Source organism: Amblyraja radiata, chromosome 10 (genome assembly GCF_010909765.2).
Source record: "Amblyraja radiata isolate CabotCenter1 chromosome 10, sAmbRad1.1.pri, whole genome shotgun sequence".
NCBI lineage: Eukaryota > Metazoa > Chordata > Chondrichthyes > Rajiformes > Rajidae > Amblyraja > Amblyraja radiata.
Window position 1 is genome coordinate 63213064 of NC_045965.1, and position 25898 is coordinate 63238961.

General features: G+C 49.3%; 1 protein-coding gene across 1 annotated transcript in view; it reads right to left on the reverse strand.

The window, feature by feature from the left end:
* The window catches only part of LOC116977414 (vitellogenin-like), a gene marked incomplete at its 5' end in the record, with an annotated part of 82880 nt that extends 63083 nt beyond the window's left edge, over positions 1–19797 (reverse strand). The window contains 9 exons of the mRNA XM_033027842.1: positions 2212–2430; positions 4824–4949; positions 7048–7213; positions 9469–9626; positions 10456–10606; positions 12574–12722; positions 13611–13772; positions 17052–17303; positions 19639–19797. Of these exons, the coding sequence (XP_032883733.1) occupies positions 2212–2430; positions 4824–4949; positions 7048–7213; positions 9469–9626; positions 10456–10606; positions 12574–12722; positions 13611–13772; positions 17052–17303; positions 19639–19797 (1542 nt within the window). The remainder of the gene's footprint in view (positions 1–2211; positions 2431–4823; positions 4950–7047; positions 7214–9468; positions 9627–10455; positions 10607–12573; positions 12723–13610; positions 13773–17051; positions 17304–19638) is intronic.
* Positions 19798–25898: the final 6101 nt, after the last annotated feature.

A 25898-nucleotide genomic window follows, 5' to 3' on the forward strand; every position in this document is an offset into this window, starting at 1 on the left:
TCCACACTCCACCTGCATGTGGATAAATAGCTTCCTGTCGGGTCGCAGCCAGAGAGTCAGAGTGGGCCATCACACATCCACGGCCCTCAGCCTCAGTACCGGCTCTCCACAGGGCTCCGTGCTGAGCCCCCTGCTCTACACCATCTACACACATGACTGCATCCCCGCCCACCACAGCAACACCATTGTCAAATTTGCGGATGACACTACGGTGGTGGGACTCATCTCCGGGGGGGACGAGTACGCCTACCGGGATGAGGTGGAGCAGCTGAAAGTGTGGTGTGGAGAAAATAACCTGCTCCTTAACACCTTAAAGACCAAGGAGATAATAATAGACTTCAGGAAGAATAAAACGGACATGGTACCATTAATTATCAGAGGGGACTGTGTGGAGAGGGTGGCGGATTTCCGCTTCCTGGGAATCCATATTGAGGAGGACCTGACGTGGAGCGTGAACACCTCTGCGCTGCTGAAAAAGGTCCAGCAGAGACTGCACTTCCTGAGGGTGCTCAGGAAGAATAACATCACTCAGAGACTGCTGCTGTCCTTTTATCGGTGCTCCATTGAGAGCCTCCTAACATACTGTGTATGCGTATGGTACACCAGCTGCACAGCGGCTCAGAGGAAAGCGCTCCAGAGGGCCATTGACAACGCCCAGAGGATTGTCGGATGCCCTCTCCTTACCTTGGAGGACTTACACAGTTCCCGCTGCATCAAAAAATCCCAGAGTATTATAAAGGACATTTCCCACCCCGGACACTCCCTGTTTGAACTGTTACCGTCAGGCAGACGGTACAGATCTACAAGGACAAGGACAAACAGACTTAAAAACAGTTTTTACCCCACTGCTATAAAGGCACTAAATGTAGCCGCCAAGGAACGCAGGGGCGATACATACATACATGAAATCGACAGAAGGATGTAGGGCTGGGTGTTTATGCGTGCTATTTTTATGATATTTATTTTAGTTGTTTATCTTTTTAAATATTTTACCTTGTATGTATCGTTAGCTTTTAGAAATGTTTGAATGGTGCACTGACTGGATGACATTTTACAATTTCGTTGTACATGGTTCATGTTACAATGACAATAAAGAAACTATTCTATTCTTCTATTCTATTCTATTCTATTCTATTCTATTCTATTCTATTCTATTCTTCTATCCATGTGCCTGTCCAAATGTCTTTTCAATATTGTAATGGTACCAGCTCGAGGCCTCCATTCTGTTGGTGCAGAATGAAGCCATTTGACCCAACCACAGTCATAGTCATGCAACATGGAAACGGACCCTTCGGCCCAACTTGCCCATGCAGACCAAGATGCCACAACTACGCCAGTCCCACCTGCCCGCGTTTGGCACCTATCCTCGTGCTCCATGGTTACCCAACCTTTTTGGCATATTTTCCGAGTCCATTATTCTTAGACAGACTTGGCACACCACAGGTCACAGGTCACAGGTCACAGGTCACAGGTCACAGGCCTGCAATCTGAAAAGCAACCTTCCACTTCCACCGTCTTGACTGCTTCCATGAAACTGAATTACAACATAGTGCAGTAGAGCACAGGAAAACAGGCCCTTCGGCCCACAATGTCTGTGCTGAACGCAATGCCAGGACTAACTCTGACCTGAATAATCCATCTCTTGTAAGAACATGGCAGCACGGTGGCGCAGCAGTAAACTAAACTAAACTAAAGTAAACTAGACTAAAGTAGACTAGACTAAAGTAGACTAGACTAAACCAAACCAAACCAAACCAAACCAAACCAATCTAATCTAAACCAAACCAAACCAAACCAAACCAAACTAAACTAAACTAAACTAGACCAGACCAGACCAGACCAGACCAAACTAGACCAAACCAAACCAAACCAAACCAAACCAAACTAAACTAGACCAGACCAGACCAGACCAGACCAGACTAGACTAGACTAGACTAGACTAGACTAGACTAGACCAGACTAGACCAGACCAGACCAGACCAGACTAGACTAGACTAGACCAAACCAGACCAGACCAAACCAAACCAAACCAAACCAGACCAGACCAGACCAGACCAGACTAGACTAAACCCGACTAAACCAGACTAAACTGGATTAAATTAGACTCTATGTATATCATGATTCATCCTCATCCTCAGTGAGGACATGGGCAGGGTGGCAGGGGATCAATGTGGACATTCCTCGGGTGCCAGCGTGCCCCCTGGGCCTCACCTTGCGCGGCTCCTTCTTGCCGATGTTGCGCAGGGCCATCACGGCGGCGGCATGGATGTTGTTGGAGACGCCGCTGGCCCCGCTGCTGAAGCCGGGCAGCAGTTTCTGGATGCGCTTCAGGCTGGCCGCTTGGCCCGCGTTGCCGATGGCCTTCAGGCCGAGGACCGTCTCCTCTTCGTGACCCCGGCTCCCGGCTTCCACCACCAGCTCGTGGAGCGGCTGCAGGGAAACAAAGACTCAAAGGTTACGGGGAGGGGGCAGGAGGATGGGGTGGAGAGGGAAAGATAGACCAGCCAGTTTGCACGTTCTCCCAGTGACCGCGTGGGTTTCCTCTGGGTGTCCCAGCCCCATCAATGGAAATATATCTAAGGCCGAGATTGAAAGATTCTTGATTAGTACGGGCGTCTGGGGTTATGGGGAGAAGGCAGGAGAATGGGGTTGGGAGGGAGAGATAGAGTAGACTTGATGGACCGAATGGCCTAATTCTGCACCTAGAATTTATGAAAAGATATCTCAGTAACGGCAAGTAACACCTCAGCAAGGCCACCAGCATAATCAAGGACAACTCTCACCCCAGTCACTCCCTCTTCTCCCCTCTCCCATCAGCTAAGATTTGACAATAGAATATCATTCATTCATTCATTCATTCATTCATTCATTCATTCATTCCTTCATTCCTTCATTCCTTCATTCATTCATTCCTTCATTCCTTCAGGCCGGCATTCCTTCATTCCGGCAGCCTTCAGGCCTTCAGGCAGGCATCAGGCGTCATTCCTTCATGGCTTCAGGGCAGGCATTCAGGCATTCAGGCAGGAGGCCTTCAGGACATTCCTTCAGGCCTTCAGGGGCATTCATTCAGGCAGGCATTCATTCAGGCAGGCAGGCATTCATCCTTCCGTCATTCAGGCATTCATTCAGGCATTCAGGCCGTCATTCAGTCATTCATTCATTCATTCCGGCATTCATTCATTCATTCATTCCTTCATTCATCATTCATTCATTCATTCATTCATCATTCATTCCTTCATTCATTCATTCATTCGTTCGTTCGTTCGTTCGTTCGTTCATTCATTCATTCATTCATTCATTCATTCATTCATTCATTCAAGAGGTACAGAAGTGTGAAAACGCACACCTCCAGATTCAGGGACATGTTTCTTCCCAGCTGTTATCAGGCAACTGAACCATCCTACCACCAGCTAACCAGCACCCCAAGCTGTTGGGGGTTCTCCCGACGCCGGAGTACCATCACCCGGCGAGAACATCGGGCGCCGTGGCGGCGACTGTGGAGGCCTCAATAGGCCCGACTATGGGTGGACAAGAGGATGGGGACTGGACTTTGTGCCTTCCCCCACAGTGGGAATCACTGTGGGGGGATGTTTTGGTGTTGAATTTCTTTATGAATACTGTGTTGTATTTTATTAGTGTGCTGCATGGACATCAGAATTTCCCCTGAATAAGGGGATTAATAAAGTGTTTATCAATCTATCTAACTAGAGAGCTGTCCTGACCTCCCATCAGCCTCATTGGAGACGTTCAAACTATCTTTTATCGGAGTTTACCTTGCACTAAATGTTAATCCCTTTATCCTGTATCTGTACACTGTGGATGGTTTGATTATAATCACGGATAGTCTTTTCGCTGACTGCATAGCACGCAACAAATAGCTTTTCGCTGTACCTCGTGACAATGCTAAACTGAACTAATCTATCATCTTGCTCTTGGTGTTTATGGCACATCTTTGTCGTGTAAGATGCTTAAGCTAACAGCCTATTTTAATTAATAATATTTATTTTTATAACTTTTACAAATTTGTTTGGAATTTTAAAAGTTTAATAAATGTGAAGATCTAGTTTTTAACGTTTTCGAGGTGCCGGTCTACTATTCATATTGCTATAGCAGCTTGGCCTCCACAGCCCTCTGTGGCAATGAATTCCACAGATTCAACACCCTCTGACTAAAGAGATTCCTCCTCATCTCCTCTCTAAAGGTAGGTCCTTTTATTCTGAGGCTGCGGCCTCTGGTCCTAGACTTTCCCACTGGTGGAAACATCCTCTCCACATCCACTCACGTAGAGGGTTGCCAACGTTCTCACTCCCAAATAAGGGAGAAAAGGTCAAAATACGGGACAAATTCCCGACAGCAATTCGTTGACCGACTCGGCCGTGGCTGGGTGAATGATGAGTTGGCCCGGGTGCTGGACTGCACACAAAGCCCAGCCGGCGGGCCAGCTGAGGAGTTTTGGCCCGGGGTCCCGCGCAAAGTCCGGCACCCCATCCAACTCGTGAACCGATGATCGGCCGTGAGAAGGACGAGGGGTGGTGGTGGTGTCGGCGGTAAGCGAAGGTCCGAAAGTCGGACAGCTGGCCGGGCTGCCGACCGACGGGGCCACGGGCGAGGAGCTGCTGCTGCTGCTGCTGCACTCCATGGGCTGCACTACGTCGGGACGGGAGTGAGGCGGGGCCGGACGCGGCGCTCCGACCCGACAGTCCCCTCGACCCGAGTAGTAGTGGTCAAATACGGGACAAGGGCGGTCCTTGGATAAACCAATTTAGCCCAATATACAGGATGTCCCGGCTAATGCGGAACAGTTAGCAACCTTACTCACAAACCTGGAGAGCTTCATCAGGACAGATCCGGATGGTGGTGCAGTACCTTTGCACCAATGATCCATATGCCAGCAAGGTGATTTTACGTAGGAGAGGGTTCCTCTGCATGTAGGGGCTGGACAACAGCATCTAGGGAACAAAAAGGAGAAATGTATTTCAGTTTAGTTAAAAGATACAGCACGGAAACAGGCCCAGCCGCGCACTGAGTCCGTGCCGACCAGCGATCCCCGCACACTAACGCTACATTTGTACCAAGCCAATTAACCTACATCCGACCTGTACGTCTTTTGGGGTGTGGGAGGAAACCGTAGATCTGGGAGTAAAAACACGCAGGTCACGGGGAGAAGGCACAAACTCCGTACAGACAGAACCAGCGGTCAGGATCGAAACTGGTTCTAAGGCAGCAAATCTACCGCTGCGCCACCGTGCCGCCGTCATTCTCGACAAAATAACATGGAGGCAAGTTATCCCTGCTTGCAAGCCTTGTTGTCACCTTCATCTCGGCTAATGATGAGCCCTTCGACACTTCCTTGATCATCCTTGATCATCGGGACGACAGATGGCACAATGGGCTAAGTGTTCGGCTGGCAACCGGAAGGTAGCCGGTTCGAATCCCGCTTGGAGTGCATACTGTCGTTGTGTCCTTGGGCAAGGCACTTCACCCACCTTTGCCTGTGTGTGAATGTGTGTGAATGTGTGTGAGTGATTGGTGGTGGTCGGAGGGGCCGTAGGCGCAGATTGGCAGCCACGCTTCCGTCAGTCTGCCCCAGGGCAGCTGTGGCTACAGAAGTAGCTTACCACCACCGAGTGTGACTGAGGAGTGAATGAATAATGTGATGTAAAGCGCCTTGAGTATTAGAAAGGCGCTATATAAATCCCATCCATTATTATTATTATTATCCTCTCCCTTGATCTGTCGTTTTCACACCATACCCTTCCATATCTCTAGTCTCCCTCTCCCCTGACTCTCAGTCTGAAGAAGGGTCTCGACCCAAAACGTCACCCATTCCTTCTCTCCAGAGATGCTGCCTGTCCCGCTGTGTTACTCCAGCGTTTTCTTTCTTTCTTTGGCATGTTATACTCTTCTGAACGTCACCTATTCGAAACGTCACCCATTCCTTCTCTCCAGAGATGCTGCCCGTCCCGCCGAGTTACTCCAGCATCTTGTGTCTATCTGCGGCAAGTTGTACTCTTCTGACCGGCGAGGCCTGCGTACAGACAGCACCCGTGGTCAGGATCGAACCCGGGTCTCCGGCGCTGTGAGGCAGCCACTCTACCGCTGCGCTGAACCTCTGACTAGCATTCTCCTGCCTTCTCCCCATAACCCCTGACGCCCGTACTAATCAAGAATCTTTCAATCTCAGCCTTAGATATATTTCCATTGATGGGGCTGGGACACCCAGAGGAAAGCCACGCGGTTACTGGGAGAACGTGCAAACTGGCCGACTAGGAAAAGGGGAGATGCAGCGAGACCTGGGTGTCATGGTACACTAGTCATTGAAAGTGGGCATGCAGGTGCAGCAGGCAGTGAAGAAAGCGAATGGTATGTTAGCTTTCATAGCAAAAGGATTTGAGTATAGGAGCAGGGAGGTTCTACTGCAGTTGTACAGGGTCTTGGTGAGACCACACCTGGAGTATTGCGTACAGTTTTGGTCTCCAAATCTGAGGAAGGACATTATTGCCATAGAGGGAGTGCAGAGAAGGTTCACCAGACTGATTCCTGGGATGTCAGGACTGTCTTATGAAGAAAGACTGGATAGACTTGGTTTATACTCTCTAGAATTTAGGAGATTGAGAGGGGATCTTATAGAAACTTACAAAATTCTTAAGGGGTTGGACAGGCTAGATGCAGGAAGATTGCTCCCGATGTTGGGGAAGTCCAGGACAAGGGGTCACAGCTTAAGGATAAGGGGGAAATCCTTTAAAACCGAGATGAGAAGAACTTTTTTCACACAGAGAGTGGTGAATCTCTGGAACTCTCTGCCACAGAGGGTAGTCGAGGCCAGTTCATTGGCTATATTTAAGAGGAAGTTAGATGTGGCCCTTGTGGCTAAGGGGATCAGAGGGTATGGAGAGAAGGCAGGTACGGGATACTGAATTGGATGATCAGCCATGATCATATTGAATGGCGGTGCAGGCTCGAAGGGCCGAATGGCCTACTCCTGCACCTAATTTCTATGTTTCTATGTTTCTAAGTAAACAAACTGAGAGGGAAGTGAAGGCTCACCGTGGCATTGTCCACACCGTGGCAATCGGGTTTGATGGAGTGCAGGACAAAGACAACAGCCTGGGCAGCTTCAAACTGGGAGAACTCCCCCTGCTCAATCTTGGCCTGGATGAACTGCACGGCTTCATGCGTTGCTGCGGTGGGGATGGCATCCAGAATCCACTGCCTGGAATCAGGACAAAACAGACATCAGAGAGTCATAGAGAGATCGTGGCGTGGTCCCTGAAGCCCATCGGGTCCACGCCAACCATCGACCATCCACTTGCACTAATCCGACACCAAACCATTTTGTTCATGTCCATAAAGGGGCCTGTCCCACTTACGTGGCCTTTACAGGCGACTGCCGGCACCCGTGACAGGCTGCCGAAATTTTCAACGTGTCGAAAATTCAGCGGCGACCAGAAAGACGCTATGACTCTTTGCAGACCCTCTCACGACCATAGGAGACCTCTCACGATCATACAGGCGGACCCTGGCGACATGTCGCGGGTGACCTCTCACAACCATAGAAGACTTCTCACGACTGTACAGCCTGTCGTGGGAGGTCTCCAAAGAGTCGTAGCGTCTTTCTGGTCGCCGCTGAGTTTTCAACGTTAAAAATTTCGTCGACCTATCACGAGGGTGCCGGCAGTCGCCTGTAAAGGTCGCGCAAGTGGGACAGGCCCTTAAGACATAGGAGCAGAATTAGGCCTTCAAGATTACTCTGCCATTCAATCATGGCTGGTCTATCTTTCTCTCAATCCCATTCTCCTGCCTTACTCTCCAAAACCCCAGACACCCGTACTAATCAAGACTCAGTCAATCTCCAAAAATATCCATGGTTTAAAATAGTTTGGTTTAGTGTAGAGATAAATCGCGGAAACAGGCCCTTCGGCCCACTGAGTTTGCGCCGACCAGCGATCCCCGCAAATTACCACTCCCCTACACACACTAGGGACAATTTACATTTACACCAAGCCTATTGACCTACAAACCTGTACGTCTTTGGAATTGTGGGAGGAAACCGAAGATCTTGGAGAAATCCCACGCAGGTCACGGGGAGAACGTACAAACTCCACACAGACAGCGCCCCTAGTCGAGTTCGAACCCGGGTCTCTGGTGCTGTAAGCGCTGTAAGGCAGCAACTCTACCGCTGTGCCACCGTGTCATAGAGAAGTATCATGCAGGCCTTTCAGCCCATCGAGCCCACTCCAACCATCCATTTGCACCAATCCAACACCAACCCATTTTATTCTCATTCACATTGGAGCAAAATCAGGCCATTCAGCCCTTCAAGTTTACTATGCCATTCAATCATGGCTGATCTATCTTTCTCTCTCAACCCGTCTCCTGCCTTCACCCCGTAACTCCTGACACCCGTACTAACCAAGAATATGTCAATCTCCGCCTTAGAAATATCCAATGACTTGGCCTCCACAGCCTTCTGTGGTAGAATTCCACAGATTCACCACCTTCTGACTAAAGAATAATCTTCCTCGTCTCCTTTCTCAAGGCAGAAGTCACAGGAGCAAAATGAGGCCATTTGGCCCATTGAGTCTACTCCACCATTCAAACCTGTCAGATCTATCTTTCCCTCTCAACCCCATTCCCTTGCCTTCTCCCCGAAACCATTTGACACCCTTGATAATCAAGGACATAGTGTTTCTGCGGGATAAATATTGATTTCTCTAACCTCGTGACACTTGCATCCCCTCGCTCTCCGCCCCTCCCCCACCCCAAGTCGTACCAGTTTCAAAGTCGTCCTGTTGAGTCTCATTGTCTGAAACTCGTTTTCACCTAGACCACAGCTAACAATGGCCTGCCTCCTTTACTGCCGTACCTCATTTGCCTATCTTTCTTTCGTTTCTTCTACAGTCTATCGCTCTACATCACCGTCTATAGCCCCCAGGTAGACAAAAATGCTGGAGAAACTCAGCGGGTGAGGCAGCATCTATGGAGCGAAGGAACAGGTGACGTTTCGGGTCGAGACCCTTCTTCAGACTGATGTGGGGGGTGGGGGGGCGGGAAGAAAGGAAGAGGCGGAGACAGTGGGCTGTGGGAGAGCTGGGAAGGGGAGGGGAAGGAGGGAGAAAGCAGGGACTACCTGAAATTGGAGAAGTCAATGTTCATACCGCTGGGGTGTAAACTACCCAAGCGAAATATGAGGTGCTGCTCCTCCAATTTGCGGTGGGGCTCAATCTGGCCATGGAGGAGGCCCAGGACAGAAAGGTCTATATCCCTCATTTCCCTTTCACCCGACTCTCAGTCTGAAGAAGGGTCTCCAGAGATGCTCCCTGTCCCGCCGAGTTACTGCAACTTTTTGTGTCTACATTCGGTGTCAACCAGCATCCGCAGTTCCTTCCTACTCCCTTTGTGTCAACTCCTGGCCTTTGTCGTTCGGTTGCCGTCCAACCTCCCGCCCGCTCTGCCCTCCTGTGTCACCTGTGGCTCTGTTTGTTGGCGTTCTTTTTCCAAATGCTTTGAAGGCCGTGCGTGTCGGCCGAACGCAACAGCTGGATCAGCTGCAGGAACATCTGGGGAGCATCTGGATGAGCCTTCTCTTGGTTGAGGTGCACCAACTCTTCCAGCACTTTGGCAACCTGTTAAACAAACGGTGAGAGCCTGAGTGAGTTCCATGCTGCAAATGTACGAGAGACCGGGATCGGCCATCACTGGTTATCAGTTTCGTTTATTGTCACGTGTACCGAGGTACAGTGAAAAGCTTTTGTTGCGTGCTAAGCAGCCAGCAGAAAGATCCATTTACAGCGTAGAGCTACATGAGGTGTGCGTTTTCACACATCTATATCTCATACCGGATGGGAATGGGAGAAGAGGGAATGACTAAAGGGCCTGTCCAACTTGGCGATTTTTTCAGCTACTGCCGGCATCATTGACTGACGTATCAGGTCAACGATATAATGACGCGCGTTTTTTTTTTCAAGCATCGCAACATTTATTTGTTGCCGCTGGATTTTGAAATGTTCAAAATCTTTTGGCGACACTGATATGACGCCGGCAGTCGCCGAAAAAATTGCCAAGTGGGACAGGCCCTTAATAATGTTTAGTGCAAGATAAAGTCCAGTAAAGTCTGATAAAGATAATCTGAGGATCTCCAATGAGGTAGATGATAGGTCTGGAACTGCTCTCTGGTTGTGGTAGGATGGTTCAGTTGTCTGATAACAGCTGGGACGAAACTGTGCCTGGATCTGGAGGTGTGCGTTTTCACACTTCTGTACCCCTTACCTGATGGGAGAAGGGGGGAAGTGGGAGTGACCGGGGTGCGACTGGTCCTTGATTATGCTGCTGGCCTTGCCGAGGCAGTGTGAGGTGTAATGGAGTCAACGGAAGAGGGTTTGAGCAAAGCCAAATCATTTTGGTGAAGAAAGTAGAGATAGATGTCCCTTATATCTCTGCTGCAATCCCACCTACCTTGGTATCGTTAGCCGAGGTCTTGACCAACTGCATTGGTACTTGCGACAGCTCGTTGGAGAACTGATATCTCAGACCCACCCGCTTCTCCATGGGGTTGCTGGGCATGTGTTGGGCCTGGTCTTTACGTTCCAACAAGTACAGATGCTGCCTGTTTCCCAAAACCAAAGACAACCATCGAAGTGAGAACATGACGTGTTTCCGAGAGAAATAAATCGATGAGGTAACAGGGTACATTCTACAGATTGCAACTCCCTGGGTTATCCAGTCACCGGATAAACCTGCTGCAAATGTAGGCGTTAAGGGCCTGTCCCACTTAGGAGATTTTTCAGCAGACTGCCGGCGAGTGTCAGTCGCCTGAAAAACCGGGAACTGGAACGGCGACTGTCAGAGTGGAACACACACGCGCACACACACACACACACACACACACACACACACACACACACACACACACACACACACACACACACACACACACACACACACACACACACACACACACTCACACACACATCGCAAAGGTGGGGGAGCGCTGTCTGAAATTCACACGGTGCAAAGCCAAGGTGATACAGACACACACCACGAAAGTCCTTTAAAAGAGGGGGGGGGTTAGTAGGGGGGAGAAGGGGCAAGAATGGGGAGAAGGGGGGAGAAGGAGCGGAGACACTTTTAAGAAGCCAGACAACTTTTAATAAGCCAGAGTTACACAGCTGTGAAGTTTAGCGGACATTTAACATCACCGGTCGGTTCTCCTTGGTTCTGAAAACTCGTGTTTACGTTTTTCCCCCCAATGAGCCAATGAAAATGACCAGTCAGCAAAAGGGATGAACTAAAACTACCTATGACTACCTCGACGACCTATAACTACACGGCGACCCCACTACCACAGCACCTACGACTACAAAAGTATCGATTTTCTCCATGGTGACCAATTTTTGGTCGCAGAAAGATTTTCAACATGTTGAAAAATTTGTGGAGACCATACTAGTTCCCAGAATGTGGGAACTCCTCGCGACCATGAAGGAGACTTGCCAGAGACCACCAGCGAACATGTGGCGAGCGCAGAGTCTCCTGCGCTCGCCTAAATAGTCGCCTAAGTGGGACAGGCCCTTTAGGGGTGTCCGCTGAAAACCAGTCCATTGTGACACTGCCCTTTTGTGTAAAAAGGTTCCTATTAAATCTTCCCCCCCCGTCTGTGTTTTTTTGTCTCGTTTTTATGTAGTTTTTGTTATTTTTTTTGTTGGGGTATGTGTGTGGGGGGGTGGGGGTGAGGTGGGGGGGAGGGGGTAACTTTAAAATCTTTCCCCTGCACGGGAGACCTGACCTTTTCTTTGTCGGGTCTCCGTTGTCGTTGGGGCTGCAACGTGGAGCGGCCTCCAACAGGAATGACCTGGGGTTCCAGTTGTGGAGCTGCGGACTACTCACCGTCGCGGAGCTGGCCGAGTCCGGAGCGGGTGGAGCGGTGGTTGAGCGCTGCTGCGACCCGACCCCCGGAGCTTCGGAGGCTGCAACTGCGGGTCTGGCGGACGGCAACACCGGGAGCCCGCGGGTCCCTGGTGGGGAGACCGCTTTTCGGGGCTTCCGCAGCGGCCACTTCTCCCGCCCGAGTTGCGGGGTTGAAGATTACCTGGAGCGGAGACACTTACCATCGCCCCGCGCGGCTTGGAATGGCCGCGGGACTTTGCGAGAGCACGCCGGGGGCTCCAACAACAAGACCCGGTGCGCGACCTTGCATCACCCGGCGTGGCTTTAATGGCCGCGGGACAATCACCATCGCCAGCCGGGGGCTTTGACTTTGACTCTGACATCGGGGGGGGGGGAGTGCAGTGGAGAGAGAAGTTTTTTTGCCTTCCATCACAGCGATGTGATGGATGTTTGTGTAAATTGTGTTGTGTCTCGGGTCTTTTGTTTTGTAATGTATGGCTGCAGAAACGACATTTCGTTTGGACCTCAAGGGATCCAAATGACAAATAAATTGTATTGTATTGTATTGTATTGTATTGTATTGTATTGTATTGTATTGTATTGTATTGTATTAAACCTACGTCTTCTGGTTCTCGATTCCCCCACACTGGGTAAAAGACTACACCAGGAGAATCCCCTCTTTGTGTTTACCTTGATTCAGTGCTGGCTGCACCATCCAATTCATTAAACGGTGTGAACTGATGGGTCTCCTGGCTGACGACCTCAGTTATCTCTGCTCCCCCGTCCACACCTTTCAAAGCGTAGGTGTACGTGGAAACGCTCCGAAGATTCTTGCCTCTCTGCATGAAAAGAGACAGGTGGTGATCGACTTTAACCTCTCTTAGATTTCTCTCTCGCTCTCCGCCCATGGTCTTTGGTTTAGTCTAGTTTAGAGATACAGCGCGGAAACAGGCCCTTCGACCCACCGAGACCAGAGTGTGCCTGGATAGAGCGGATGTGGAGAGGATGTTTTCCACCGGTGGGAGAACCTAGGACCAGAGGTCACTCTGATCTTCGGCCCACCGAGATCAGAGTGACCAGCGATCCCCGCACGTTAACACTATCCTACACACACTATGGACTATGGATGCAGGAAGATTGTTCCCGATGTTGGGGAAGTCCAGAACAAGGGGTCACAGTTTAAGGATAAGGGGGAAATCTTTTAGGACCGAGATGAGGAAAACATTTTTCACACAGAGAGTGGTGAATCTGTGGAATTCTCTGCCACAGAAGGTAGTTGAGGCCAGTTCATTGGCTATATTTAAGAGGGAGTTAGAAGTGGCCCTTGTGGCTAAAGGGATCAGGGGGTATGGAGAGAAGGCAGGTACAGGATACTGAGTTGGATGATCAGCCATGATCATATTGAATGACGGTGCAGGCTCGAAGGGCCGAATGGCCTACTCCTGCACCTATTTTCTATGTTTCTATGACTATGTTTACATTTACCAAGCCAAATAACCTACACACCTGCACGTCTTTGGAATGTGGGAGGGGAACTGAAGATCTCGGAGAAAACCCACGCAGGTCACGGGGGTTGAGAACGTACAAACTCCGTACAGACAGCGCCCAGCCATAGTCGGGATCGAACCCGGGTCTCCGGCGCTGCATTGGCTGTAAGGCAGCAACTCTACCGCTGCGCCACCGTTCCGCCCCCAAATTCTCCAGCACGATGCAACCTATGCACTCACCTGTTGGCAGGTGTCACACTGCTGGGAGAGTTCGTTGCCTTTTGTCTCCGAGACCTTTTCCTGGCAGTTGTCCAGATCCTTGGCCTTCGTGACGGCGATTTGTCTGGCCTTCTTGTTCTCCTGGATGGTGTAGCTGGAGTGACAGACACCTTCCAACCCATTCTAGGTGTCACAAACAGTCAGTCAATTGCATGCCCAATTCAACGAGTGAAAAATCATGAAACCAGCGTATTGAATAATGTTTGCAAGAATGATCCCGGGAATGAGTGGGTGAGCATATGATGAGCGCTTGACGTCACTGGGACTGTACTCGCTGGAGTTTAGAAGGTTGAAGGGGGGACCTCATTGAAACTGACAGCATAATGAAAGGCCCGGGTAGAGTGGATGTGGAGAGGATGTTTCCACTGATGGGAGAGTCTAGGACCAGAGGTCACAGCCTCAGAATTAAAAGGCGCTCTTTTAGAAAGGAGATAAGGAGGAATTTCTTTAATCAGAGGGCAGTTAATCTGTGGAACTCATTGCCACAGAGGGCTGTGGAGGCCAAGTCAGTGGACATTTTTAAGGCAGAGATAGATAGATTCTTGATTAGAACGGGTATCAAGGGTTATGGGGAGAAGGCAGGAGAATGGGGTTAGGAGGCAGAGATCAGCGGAGTGGACTCGATGGCCCAAATGGCCTAATTCTACTCGTATAACTTGTGTATGTGTAACCCCTCAAACTCTAAGGCATAACTCCATAGCTACAGTTAATGGTGAAAGAGCCTCACGATGAATGAATAAATGATGGGGTACTGATTTTAGATGATCACTAGACCAAGGGCAGACCCGTTGGGTCTGCTCCCCCAACGCAGCCGTTCCCTACCCGTAGCCCCCCGGGAGACGTGGTCCTCCAACTCAAGCGGCCCAGGAATGAGCCGTGCGGCTGGTTTTAAATGGCGTCTTTGAGGCGAGATGCGGGCGCCAGCAGCCGTTATGGTCGCTGGCTAGCAGGAGGCGACAAAATGAGTGAGTGGGGGAAGAAGGGTATAATGAAAAATGTGGACATAAACATAACGAAATCTAATGAGGAGTGGATAGTTGGAATGGAAAGTGAAATGTCTACCGAAATGGCTGCTTCTATGGGTGAGAAGCCAGTTTATTTTTGAAATATTGGGGGGGGGGGGGGGGGGGGGGGGGGGGGAGAAGGATTTGATTAAAAACGTGTAGAAAGAAAAGCGAAATCTCTACCGAAATGGAAATGATCTCGGAGATTGAGCGTCTGGATTCGGCGTGGCAATGAATCAAAGGAAGAAATGCAGCCGGCAGCCGTACATGTAAATGGCTCCATTCCGATTGGACATCTGCGAGCATCGGCCATTCCGATTGGACATCTGCGAGTATTGGGCATTGTGGCATCACACGATGGAACGAATCAAAAGGCAGAAAGGCAGCCGGACGGCAGGCGGCAGGCACAGAGTTTTAATAGTGCACTTGGTCTAGTATTTTGTGTACCGTTGGGTTTGCTCCCCCAATGGTGGAGTGCAGACCCGTTGGGTCTGCTCCCCCAATGGTGTGATACCCCAACCCAATATTCCACCATGCACCTGTCTCCTCCAATGGAACTGAAGCCGTCCCCAAATGTAAGATTCCAGCACTCCCCTGCCTCCCTCAGCAGTGGATTTAAAAAAATCCAATTGCACCTCCCCTGCCTGCTGCAGCAGTGAAAGGTTCAGAGTGTTCCTGTCTTGCAAGTTTGTTTCGAAGTGTGTTGGAAGCTGATAGGAAGGAGCAGCCGTCAACAAATCAAAAGGCAGAAAGTCAACGAATCAAAAGGCAGACAGGCAGCCGGACGGACGGATGTCGGACGGATGGGGCGAGAGTTTTATAGAAAGATAGATAGATAGATAGATAGATAGATAGATAGATAGATAGATAGATAGATAGATAGATAGATAGATAGATAGATAGATAGATAGATAGATAGATAGATATTGAATGGCAGTGCTGCCGAATGGCCTACTCCTGCACCTATTTTTCTTTCAATGTTTTTTATGAATGATGGGCCATGTGGGAGTTGGAGGTCTCGACACTGGGTACATCGGAGGACCCAGCGAGGAGGGATCGCCGTGTGGGACAGGTGTGTGTGTGTGTGTGTGTGGGGGGGGGGGGGGAACAAAGGAGGACAGGCAGCAAATCAGGAGAGAAGGAATGGGAGACATTTCAGGTCGAGACCCTTCTTCAGACTGAGAGTCGGGGGCAAAGGGCAACAAGAGAGATATATAGAAGGTGATGTGGAGAGATATGGAACAACATGATGGGAAATTACGCGAAAATGTAACGATGATATAGGAAACGGGCCATTGTTAGCTGTTTGCTAGGTGAGAACGAGAAGCTGGTGTGACTTGGGGGGGGGGAGGGATATGACCTGGTATGATCTGGGGGAGTGATATGGTCATAAGGTCATAAGTGATGGGAGCACTTATAATAATAATAATAATGGATGGGATTTATATAGCGCCTTTCTAATACTCAAGGCGCTTTACATCGCATTATTCATTCACTCCTCAGTCACACTCGGAGTGAGTGTGGTGAGCTACTTCTGTAGCCACAGCTGCCCTGGGGCAGACTGATGGAAGCGTGGCTGTCAATCTGCGCCTACGGCCCCTCCGACCACCACCAATCACTCACACACATTCACACACAGGCAAAGGTGGGTGAAGTGTCTTGCCCAAGGACACAACGACAGTATGCACTCCAAGCGGGATTCGAACCGGCTACCTTCCGGTCGCCAGCCGAACACTTAGCCCATTGTGCCATCTGTCGTATATATATATATATATAGTCTGTGGAATTCTCTGCCTCAGAGGGCGGTGGAGGCAGGTTCTCTGGATGCTTTCAAGAGAGAGCTAGATAGGGCTCTTAAAGATAGCGGAGTCAGGGGATATGGGGAGAAGGTAGGAACGAGGTACTGATTGGGGATGATCAGCCATGATCACATTGAATGGCGGTGCTGGCTCGAAGGGCCGAATGGCCTACTGCTGCACCTATTGTCTATTGTCTATTGAGCAGAATTTGGCCATTTGGCCCATCAAATCTACTCCACCATTCAATTATGCCTGATCTATCTCTCCCTCCTAATCCCATTCCCCCCATAACCCCTGACACCCGTACAAATCAAGAATCTATCTACCTCTGCTTTAAATGAATCCGTTGACTTGGCCTCCGCAGCCTTCTGTGGCAAAGAATTCCACAGATGGAGAGAAAGAGAGGGGGAATGCAGGGGTTACTTGAGAGAAATCTAGATTTGTATCATGGGCATGAATATTGATCAACTCCAGCACTTTGCGTCTATATTCTGGTTCAACCACCTCCGCACCCTCTCCAAAGCCTGCACATTCTCTCCGGTCATGGGGGCGCCCAGAACTGCATGCACAAACCCTGCGAGTGTTTACGACGGAGGTACCTCTTGCAACTCGTAGATATTCTGGTTCTTCTTGATGCTGATCTGCAAGATGTTCAGGATGGCTCGGTGGATGTTGAGGACGTTTTCGGGAATGTCCGGAGGGGCGAACAGGTTCCCGACTCGCCCCCGCGTGTACTCGAAGACCACGGGCTGGCTCAACTGCGCGCTCAAACTCCGGGTCAGCTTTCGAGCCGGAATAAACTCCTCCGACGGCCAGATCCCACTGTACTCAAGGATTTGAGGTGAGATGACCTGGAAGATAGAAATGAATAATATATATATATATTTTTAAATATACATTCGGTGAATATCGAACATACTCTTTTCAACAGGTCAAAGAGTACCTTCTTCAGTTGTACAGAGCCTTAGTGAGACCACACCTGGAGTATTGTGTACAGTTTTGGTCCCCTAATTTGCGGAAGGACATTCTTGCTATTGAGGGAGTGCAGCGTAGGTTTACAAGGTTAATTCCCGGGATGGCGGGACTGTCATATGCTGAAAGGCTGGGCTTGTATACTCTGGAATATAGAAGGATGAGAGGGGATCTTATTGAAACATATAAGATTATTAAGGGTTTGGACACGCTAGAGGCAGGAAACATGTTCCCGATGTTGGGGGAGTCCAGAACCAGGGGCCACAGTTTAAGAATAAGGAGTAAGCCATTTAGAACAGAGATGAGGAAACACTTTTTCTCACAGAGAGTTGTGAGTCTGTGGAATTCTCTGCCTCAGAGGGTGGGGGAGGCAGGTTCTCTGGATACTTTAAAGAGAGAGCAAGATAGTGCTCTTAAAGATAGCGGAGTCAGGAGATATGGGGAGAAGGCAGGAACGGGGTACTGATTGGGGATGATCAGCCATGATCGCGCATTGAAGGGCGGTGTTGGCTTGAAGGGCCGAATAGCCTACTCATGCACCTATTGTCTATTGTCTATTGCATTAAGATGTTGGTCCTGCCCCATCTCGACTCGGAAACAGAAGATAGACACAAAATGCTGGATTAACTCAGCGGGACAGGCAGCATCTCGGGAGAGAAGGAATGGGTGACGTTTCGGGTTGAGACCCTTCTTCAGACTTGGAATCATATCATTTCGCTGAACACCTACGCTCAGTCCGCCTTGGCCTACACGATCTGCCAGTTTCCATACATTTTAACTCCCCATCCCATTCCCGACCCGAAACGTCACCCATTCCTTCTCACCAGCGATGCTGCCTGTCCCGCTGAGTTGCTCCAGCATTTTGTGTCCGCTCACACTGACCTTTCTGTCCTGGGCCTCCTCCGCTGTCAGAGTGAGGCCACATGCAAATTGGAGGAGCAGCGCATGATTTAGTTTAGTTAAGAGATACGGCGCAGAAACTGTCCCTTCGGCCCACCGAGTCCGCACCGACCAGCGATCTCCGCACACAAACACTACACACACTGGGGACAATTTAACATTTATATCAAACCACTTAACCTACAAACTTGTACGTCTTTGGAGTTTGGGAGAAAACCGGAGATCCTGGAGTGAACCCGCGCAGGTCACGTGGAGAACGCACAAACTCCGGACAGACAGCACCCGTAGTCGGGATTGAACCTGGGTCTCTGGCGCTGTGAGGCAGCAACTCTACCGCTGCGCCACCGTTTAATTAGAAAAAGAGTTTTGAGTTACCTCTTTTCAACAGGTCTTTGATTAAATTAGGACGGTAGTCCCGCCCCACCTTGGCTTGGAAACATATCGTTCCGCTGAACACCCACGCTCAGACCGCCTAGGCCTACGCGATCTCCCGGTTGCCAAACACTTCAACTCCCCCTCCCATCCCCACACTGACCTTTCTGTCCTGGGCCTCCTCCACTGTCAGAGTGAGGCCAAATGCAAATTGGAGGAACAGCACCTGATTTAGTTTAATTTACTTTAGAGATATGGAGCGGAAACAGGCCCTTCGGCCCACCGAGTCCGTGCCGACCAGCGATCCCCATACGCTAGCTCTATCCTACACACTAGGGACAATTTACAATTTTTATCGAAGCCAATTATCCTACAAACCTGGATGTATTTGGAGTGCGGGAGGAAACCTGAGCGCCCAGAGAAAACCCACGCAGGTCACGGGGAGAACGTGCAAACTCCGTAGTCGGGATCGAACCTGGGTATCTGACGCTGTGAGGCAGCAAATCTACCGCTGCGCCACCGTGCCGCCTTCCCAAAATCCCATTGGAAACCAAGTCGCGGCTGCCTAATTACGTGACCCGATGTGATACCGTTAGTGTACGGGATGATCGCTGGTCGGCGCGGACTCGGTGGGCCAAAGGGCCTGTTTGCGCAGTATCTCTAAACTAAATTAAACGAACAGAAAGTATACTTTCCAATGCCGGGGTAACTTAAATCACATTAGATGGTGGCCCTCCTGGAAACATCGAAACATAGAACCATAGAAACATAGAAAATAGGTGCAGGTGGAGGCCATTCGGCCCTTCGAGCCAGCACCGCCATTAAATATGATCATGGCTGATCATCCAAAATTAGTATCCCATTCCTGCGTTTTCCCGCATATACCTTGATTCCGTTAGCCCTAAGAGCTAAATCTAGCTCTGGAAGATAAAGGTTCCTTACCTTGAGGAGATGCTTCTTTTCGCCCATTGAGCTAATCTGCACTTTGCTGGTGATCTTAAGGCCTCCCTTAGCCAAACCATCTTCTGGGAGGCCTGTCAGAACCACCCCCTCGTAATGGTAGAGGTAAGTTTTCTTTTGACTGAAAATGGGTTCTGCAAGTGAAAGCAGTCAGTGTTCACTTAACCATCGAAGGAGTCCAATGTTTTGATTAAAAAAGTGTTATTCTTAAGAGGAGAAATACTCACCATAATGGGCTTGCTGGCTTCCTGTGGGCGGTTCAAAAAAATAAGAATAATCATTAAAATTAATGGAAGGTTCATGAAATGATCTTCAAACATTATTGTTTGTTTTTTTTTTGCTTAAAACATATTTAACTTGAGAAGTTGGCATCATAGAGTCGCACAGCTTGGAAACAGACCCTTCGTCCCAACGTGCCCACGTTGACCAACATAGAAACATAGAAACATAGAAAATAGGTGCAGGAGGAGGCCATTCGGCCCTTCGAGCCAGCACCGCCATTCATTGGGACGACAGATGGCACAATGGGCTAAGTGTTCGGCTGGCAACCGGAAGGTAGCCGGTTCGAATCCCGCTTGGAGTGCATACTGTCATTGTGTCCTTGGGCAAGACACTTCACCCACCTTTGCCTGTGTGTGAATGTGTGTGAGTGATTGGTGGTGGTCGGAGGGGCCGTAGGCGCAGATTGGCAGCCACGCTTCCGTCAGTCTGCCCCAGGGCAGCTGTGGCTTACCACCACCGAGTGTGACTGAGGAGTGAATGAATAATGCGATGTAAAGCGCCTTGAGTATTAGAAAGGCGCTATATAAATCCCATCCATTATTATTATTATTATTGTGATCGTGGCTGATTGTCCCCTATCAATAACCCGTGCCTGACTTCTCCCCATATCCCTTGACTCCACTAGCCCCTAGAGCTCTATCTAACTCTCTCTTAAATCCATCCAGGGATTTGGCCTCCACTGCCCTCTGTGGCAGGGAATTCCATAAATTCACAACTCTCTGGGTGAAAACGTTTTTTCTCACCTCAATCTTAAATGGCCTCCCCTTTTTTCTAAGACTGTGGCCCCTGGTTCTGGACTCGCCCAACATTGGGAACATTTTTCCTGCATCTAGCTTGTCCAGTCCTTTTATAATTTGATATGTTTCTATAAGAACCCCCTCATCCTTCTAAACTCCAGTGAATACAAGCCTAGTCTTTTCAATCTTTCCTCATATAACAGTCCCGCCATCCCAGGGATCAATCTCGTGAACCTACGCTGCACTGCCTCAATCACAAGGCCCCATCTATACTGGTCACATACTATACTAGAACTCTTAAAGATAGCGGAGTCAGGGGATATGGGGAGAAGGCAGGAACAGGTTACTGATTGGGGATGATCAGCCATGGTCACATTGAATGGTGTTGCTGGCTCTACTGTGCATGTCTTTGAGATGTGGGAGGAAATCAGAAGGTCCGAAGGGAACCCATACGGTCACAGGGAGAACTTGCCAACTCCACACAGACAACGGCCAAGGTTAGGATTGAACCAGGGTCTCCAGCTCTGTGAAGTACCAGCTACATTGCTGTGTCATCAGTCTTTCTTGTGTAGGTGGGTTGAGCAGTCCTCCTGGCTCAATGTTTAGTTAAATATCTTTAATCGGACTCTACTGGACTTCATCTTGCACTAAACGTTATTCCCTTTATCCTGTATCTGTACACTGTGGACGGCTTAATTGTAATCACATATATAGTCTTTCCGCTGACTGGATAGCATGCAACAAATACACTGTACCTCGGTACACGTGACAATAAACTAATGACTATGATAGACAATAGGTGCAGGAGTAGGCCGTTCGGTTCAATGTGATCGTGGCTGATCATCCCCAATCAGTACCCCGTTCCTGCCTTCTCCCCTGACTCTGCTATCTTTAAGAGCCCTATCTAGCTCTCTCTTGAAGGTATCCAGAGAACCAGCCTCCACCGCCGTCTGAGGCAGAGAATTCCACAGACTCACCACTCTCTGTGAGAAAAAGTGTTTCCTCAGCTCCGTTCTAAATGGCTTACCCCTTATTCTTAAACTGTGGCCCCTGGTTCTGGACTCCCCCAACATCGGGAGCATGTTTCCTGCCTCTAGCGTGTCCAAACCCTTAATACGTTCTGAACCTTCTGAATTTTGTAGTCGGCAGGGCAGTACTCTGCATATAGCCAACATTTTATCAAGCCAATTAACCTACAAACCTGTACGTCTTTGGAGTGTGGGAGGAAACCGAAGTTCTCGGAGAAAACCCACGCAGGTCACGGGGACAACGTACAAACTCCACACAGACAGCGCCCGTAGTCGGGATCGAACCCAGGTCTCTGGTGCTGTAAGCGCTGTAAGTCAGCAACTTTACCACTGCGCCACCGTGCCATAGAGAAGTATCACGTAGGCCTTTCAGCCCATCGAGCCCGTATATAAGATGTATCTACGTGCTTGATAGCATGCAACAAAAAAGCTTTTCACTGCATGTACCTTGTACCGTGGTATAGGTGGCAGTAATACAATAAACTTAAATTAATAAGCTAAACTAAAACAAAAATTACAGTGTTAAATAAAAGTCTCATCTACTTTCTGCCTTTCTGCTAGTTATCCAACATTGTTGGTCTACTGACCATCCTTCCAGTCAGTAAACCTTTCCCCAGTCTCCTCTATCGAAGCCCTTCAGAATATCCTGTACATCGATTAAATCATCCTTGTCTCTCCGCTTAAAGTAGACCGCTCATCTCCAGCATGGGGGTCAATCTCTTCATCTCTTGTCTCTAACACCTGGAGGTGGTAAGACTTACCCACAAACCCAAGGAGGAGCGCGAGAGTAATCCACCTCATGGTCGCGGAGAGCAAGGTGACCAGCGCTCCCTGCCCCTTTATACCAAGTGCTCGGCCTCCCTCCGCCACGACCAGTCTCCTTTGCCACCAATCCCCTGTCCCTTGGATCCTTCTGCGTCAGTGAGAGGAGGAGAGAGATTTAAACTTTTCTTTGCAGAGTTGGCGGAAGACCACCAGTCACCAAGGTCTTTGTTGCCTGGCGCTGCCGTGATGTCGAGGGGACTTTGGCCCCTCTGTTGATGAAAGTTTATTTGCAATCTCTCCCTGCCACACTTGGCAACGTGGGCACATGTGGGTTAGGGTGACCTGGCTTTAGTAAACTTGCCACCTCAAAATACTCGTGTGCTGTTTACTTTTAATATTCTTTTAATGTTCAAATATCATATTATGCATTTGCTGAGTGTGTTTTTTACATGGTTTTGTGCTCTACTTATAATTCCGAAATATAATTGGCCTCTTTCAAGTTATAAATATTGTCATTGGTGCATTTCAAAGAGGGTTGCATAATTTAATCTCCTTAAGTTGAATTTTAAAGATGGAAACAGGCCTTTCGCTCCACAGAGTCCACGCTGACCATCGATCACTCCTCCTGAAGAAGGGTCCCTATCCATGTTCTCCGGAGATGCTGCCTAACCCGCTGAGTTACTCCAGCACTTTGTGTCTTTTCTTGATCACTCGTTCACAGTCATAGTCACACTGCGTGGAAACAGGCCGTTCGGCCCAACTTGACCACACTGGCCAACATGTCCCTGCTACATTGGTTCCACCTGCCTGTTGTCCAGGACTCCCTGCTGAATCCTCTCCATCTACTCATCCAGCCCTATACAACTGCAGAAGAACCTCTTTACTCCTATACTGAAATCCTCTTGTTATGAAGGCCAACATTCCAATAGCTTTCTCCACTGCCTGCTGTACCTGTAAGCCAACTCTCAGTGACCGGTGTACAAGGACGCCCAGGTCTCGCTGCACCTCCCCCTTACCTAACCTAACCCCATTGAGATAATAATCTGCCCCCTTGTTTTTGCCACCAAAGTGGATAATCTCACATTTATCTATATTATACTGCATCTGCCACGCATCTGCCCACTCACTCCACCTGTTCAGGTCACCCTGCAACCTTCTAACATCCTCTTCACAGTTCACACTGCCACCCAGCTTTGTGTCATCTGCAAACTTGCTAGTGTTGCTCCTAATTCCCTCTTCCAAATCATTAATATATATGGTAAACAGTTGCGGCCCCAACACCGAGCCTTGCGGCACTCCACTCGCCACTGCCTGCCATTCTGAAAAGGACCCGTTCACTCCTACTCTTTGCTTCCGATCTGCCAACCAATTTTCTATCCATGTCAACACCCTACCCCCAATACCATGTACTCTAATTTTAGTCACCAGTCTCCTGTGCGGGACCTTATCAAAGGCTTTCTGAAAGTCTAGATACACTACATCCACTGGCACCCCTTCATCCATTTTACTTGTCACATCCTCAAATAATTCCAGAAGGTGTTGAAAATCCAGCGGTGACCAGAAAAAGGTACGACTCTTTGGGAGACTACTCACGACCATCCAGGCGATATGTCATAGAAACATAGAAACATAGAAAATAGGTGCAGGAGTAGGCCATTCGGCCCTTCGAGCCTGCACCGCCATTCAATGTGATCATGGCTGATCATCCAACTCAGTATCCTGTACCTGACTTCTCTCCATACCCCCTGATCCCTTTAGCCACAAGGGCCACATCTAACTCCCTCTTAAATATAGCCAATGAACTGGCCCCAACTACCTTCTGTGGCAGAGAATTCCAGAGATTCACCACTCTCTGTGTGAAAAATGTTTTCCTCATCTCGGTCCTAAAAGATTTTTATCCCCTTATCCTTAAACTGTGACCCCTTGTCCTGGACTTCCCCAACATTGGGAACAATCTTCCTGCATCTAGCCTGTCCAACCCCTTAAGTTTGGTCGTGAGTAGTCGCCCAAAGAGTTGTACCTTTTTCTGGTCGCCGCTGGATATTCAACATGTTGACAATTTTTGGCGACCGGCTGCAACCATGGCGGGTGCCAGCAAGTGGCCGAAAATAAATCGCGTAAGTGGGACAGGCCCTTTAGTAATCAAGTCAGAGGTAGCTCTGGAGTTTAGAAGGATGAGATGGTATCTTATTGAAACATATAAGATTATTAAGGGTTTGGACAAGCTAGAGGCAGGAAACATGTTGCCGATGTTGGGGAAGTCCAGAACCAGAGGCCACAGTTTAAGAATAAGTGGTAAGCCATTTAGAATGGAGATGAGGAAACACTTTTTCACACAGAGAGTTGTGAGTCTGTGGAATTCTCTGCCTCAGAGGGCGGTGGAGGCCGGTTCTCTGGATACTTTGAAGAGAGAGATGGATAGGGCTCTTAAAGATAGCGGAGTCAGGGTTAAAGGCAGGAATAGGGTACTGATTGTGGATGATCAGCCATGATCACATTGAGTGGCGGTGCTGGCTCGAAGGGCCGAATGGCCTACTCCTGCACCTATTGTCTATTGTCTATTGTCAACTGAAAGAGCGAGGATCTCCAATGAGACCCTAACACTGCCGCCTGTCTTAAATACCGTACGGCCTACGTGTACATTTGAACGTGACACTGAGGGTGCCACTAACTGAGCCAAAGTGACCTCTGTGCAATTTGACTTGGGGTTGGTGTTATGCAACCCTGCAGCTTCAGGTCACGGAAACCTGACATAGCTGGATGCCAACCGTGGAGAGGTTTACGCAATCGAGCAAACAATCACAGTGGGCTGTAGCCTGGATGGGGGAGGGCGAAGGAATCAATCATTTAGTTCAGTTTAGTTTAGTTTAGTTTAGTTTACAGCACCTGAGATCAGGATTCAACCCGGGTCTCTGGAGCTGAGAGATAACAGTTCTACCGGCTGCGTGCTGGACAAGTGGTTTACGGTCTTGTTCGGAGGTACCAATTTTTTGGTTTGGTTTAGTTTAGTTTAGTTTAGAGATACAGCGCGGAAACAAGCCCTTCGGCCCACCGAGTCCGCGCAGACTAGCGATCCCCGCACGATAGCACTATCATTCACACACAGTAGGTACAATTTACATTTATACCAAGCTAATTAACCTACAAACCTGTCTGTACGTCTTTGGAGTGTGAGAGGGAACCGGAGATCTCGAAGAAAACCCACGCAGGTCATGGGAAGAACGAGCAAACTCCGTACAGACAGCACCTGTAGTCAGGATTGAACCTGGTGCTGCAAGCGCTGTGGGGCAGCAACTCTACCGCTGCGCCAACGTGCCGCCCTTTCACACTTAAAGCCCTGTCCCACGGTACGAGTTCATTCCAAGAGCTCTCCCGAGTTTAAAAAAAATCAAACTCGTGGTAAGCACGGAGAATGAACGTGGTGGGTACG